A 2147-nucleotide genomic window follows, 5' to 3' on the forward strand; every position below is an offset into this window, starting at 1 on the left:
TTAAAAAGCGGGGGGTACAGTTTGAGAATGCCCTCAATATCACTCAGCAGTATTAACTCTTGAAAATTTGTGTAATTATCACGATTTAAAATGATCTGTGTTATTGGTTATGTTGAGCTGTCAGTACGCTGGCACTGTATACTATACATTTTATAGTGTATTATTCATGTATGAGTATACTGACACAAGCACGCTTATGAATATAGTTACATGACTGAGACAGAACAAAAAAACGTAGTCTACCAGAGCGCGCTGTAATTCGCGTAAGCCACAAAGTTGTTCTTTCTCGAGCCAAAGGCGGCCAGGAAGTCCGTACTGTCAGGTCGGGGATCAAGAAAATTTTTTTTTCAACTTATGGGAGGGTGAGGCAAAGGTTGCTTTAATTGACTTAAAATTTTGGGATAATATTCTTGAAATGTTCAGCTATAAGAAGCGACGAAAAAATTGATTATTCCAAAATGAGAGATCCTGACTCCCCCCCCCCCCCACACACACACCCCTTAAAAACATCATTCAGATTGTTTTGAAAATTTTCTGCTATACTTAGCCAATCAGAAATTGAATGATTCCATATTATGATTTAAAGATCGCAAATAGTTTCTAAATGCGAACAAATTTTGAAACTTTGAATAGAAAGTTACATTATTCAATTGCAGTAGCTGATTTATTTTTATTATTTATCTTAAGTAATTATAAAAACAACAAACTATTGTTGACGTCGAAGGATTTAAAGGTCAAGAAACTAGAATAAAAATTACATTTTGTTATCAAATTTATTGAAAATGGTAATCATTAGTAATTGATTTATTAAAATCGAAATTAAATCGCAATTATTCAAATTCTAAGCTTTAGATATCGAAAAGTACACTATCATATGATTGCCTAACAGTCCGGACTTGATTGGTTTTGTTTGATCGAACTTCCAAGATGCTGTATTATCATCATTTCGATGAATCATCGGAGAATATACAAGAACATCATAAGAACTGTTAACAATAGCGTAAGCTACACCCATCACAGATCCATTGACAACTGTTTTGAAAAATGGTTTCGAAAAGTCTGGTTGCATGCCAGATGGCATTAAAATCCTGACACTAAAAAATCGGTTGATATTGTCATCAAACCTTTCATCATTTCCAACAGGTATCAGAGTTATCGGTACGCGACGATCATCTCCTAGATCATAGTAATTACGTCCATCCATATAGATAATAGGATATTTATCCAAGTTTTCCCATCCAATATTAAACGGATCTGTAACTTCGAGTTTCCAATACGTTGGGATGAAATAATCAAAAGTGTTCTTAGTAACAGCTTTCTTTCCTCCACCGTCGCAGCAATTGCATTCCAAGAATAGTAATCCAATTGCTATCTACTGACACGAAAAGTCTTCAATAAAGACATATAAAAGATTAAATCAATTACTCACCAATAATAAAATTTTTTTTGCCTGCATTGTTGGTGCTAAGGATTTACAGTTGCGACTAAAGCTATAATAGTCAAATGGGACATTTTATATCACGTTGCGAATGTTCTTGAACAAAGGAAGACACCAGAATTTTATCAAATTATTATCACATGACGTAGTGATGTTTGTGCACGATTTAGTTCATCAAATAAAAAAACCAAGTCATTAAAATCTAGTTTAAAGTAAAAATTATCATCAACTAATGAATTACTTTGAAGAGCTCTTAGTAATTAACCAAAGTAATATAAAAAGTAATAAAATAGTTTCCATATCTATCAGTTATTTCACAATTATTTCTAATGACTTGGTTATTGTTTCGTAATATTATAAAATTATCAAGTTACAAAGTGGTAAGAATTGACATATTACAAAAAAACCATGTCGTTTAGATAACTACTATTTAAATTTGTTCGAGATTTATCTGCTATACTTGGCCAACGAGGAACTGAATAATTCCTCCACGTGAATCTGGGTCTAGAATAGTTTCTAAGTGCGAATAGTTTCTTGACGCATTTGAAAAGAATGCCACATGACAGCCAGAATGGAAGGGATATTTCTCTAAAGAAGTTCTAATAGCTTTGATAAGTTATGAAAGCAAGAAAATCGAAACCAGTTATAGACTTATAATGAAAATATTATCGACATGTAACGCCAACTATACAGATACTCACAAAACCTT

At 32.6% G+C, this 2147-nt stretch overlaps 1 protein-coding gene across 1 annotated transcript; it reads right to left on the bottom strand.

The window, feature by feature from the left end:
• Positions 1 to 754: 754 nt before the first annotated feature.
• Positions 755 to 1611, bottom strand: LOC103574340 (uncharacterized). Its single transcript, XM_008553769.3, has 2 exons — positions 1430 to 1611; positions 755 to 1372 (listed from the first exon to the last, which is right to left on the bottom strand). Exons 1-2 carry the CDS (start codon positions 1454 to 1456, stop codon positions 842 to 844), a joined length of 558 nt encoding a protein of 185 aa, XP_008551991.1. The 5' UTR covers positions 1457 to 1611; the 3' UTR covers positions 755 to 841.
• Between the last annotated feature and the right edge of the window lie 536 nt (positions 1612 to 2147).

The sequence above is a fragment of the Microplitis demolitor genome, chromosome 10 (genome assembly GCF_026212275.2).
Source record: "Microplitis demolitor isolate Queensland-Clemson2020A chromosome 10, iyMicDemo2.1a, whole genome shotgun sequence".
NCBI classification, from domain to species: domain Eukaryota; kingdom Metazoa; phylum Arthropoda; class Insecta; order Hymenoptera; family Braconidae; genus Microplitis; species Microplitis demolitor.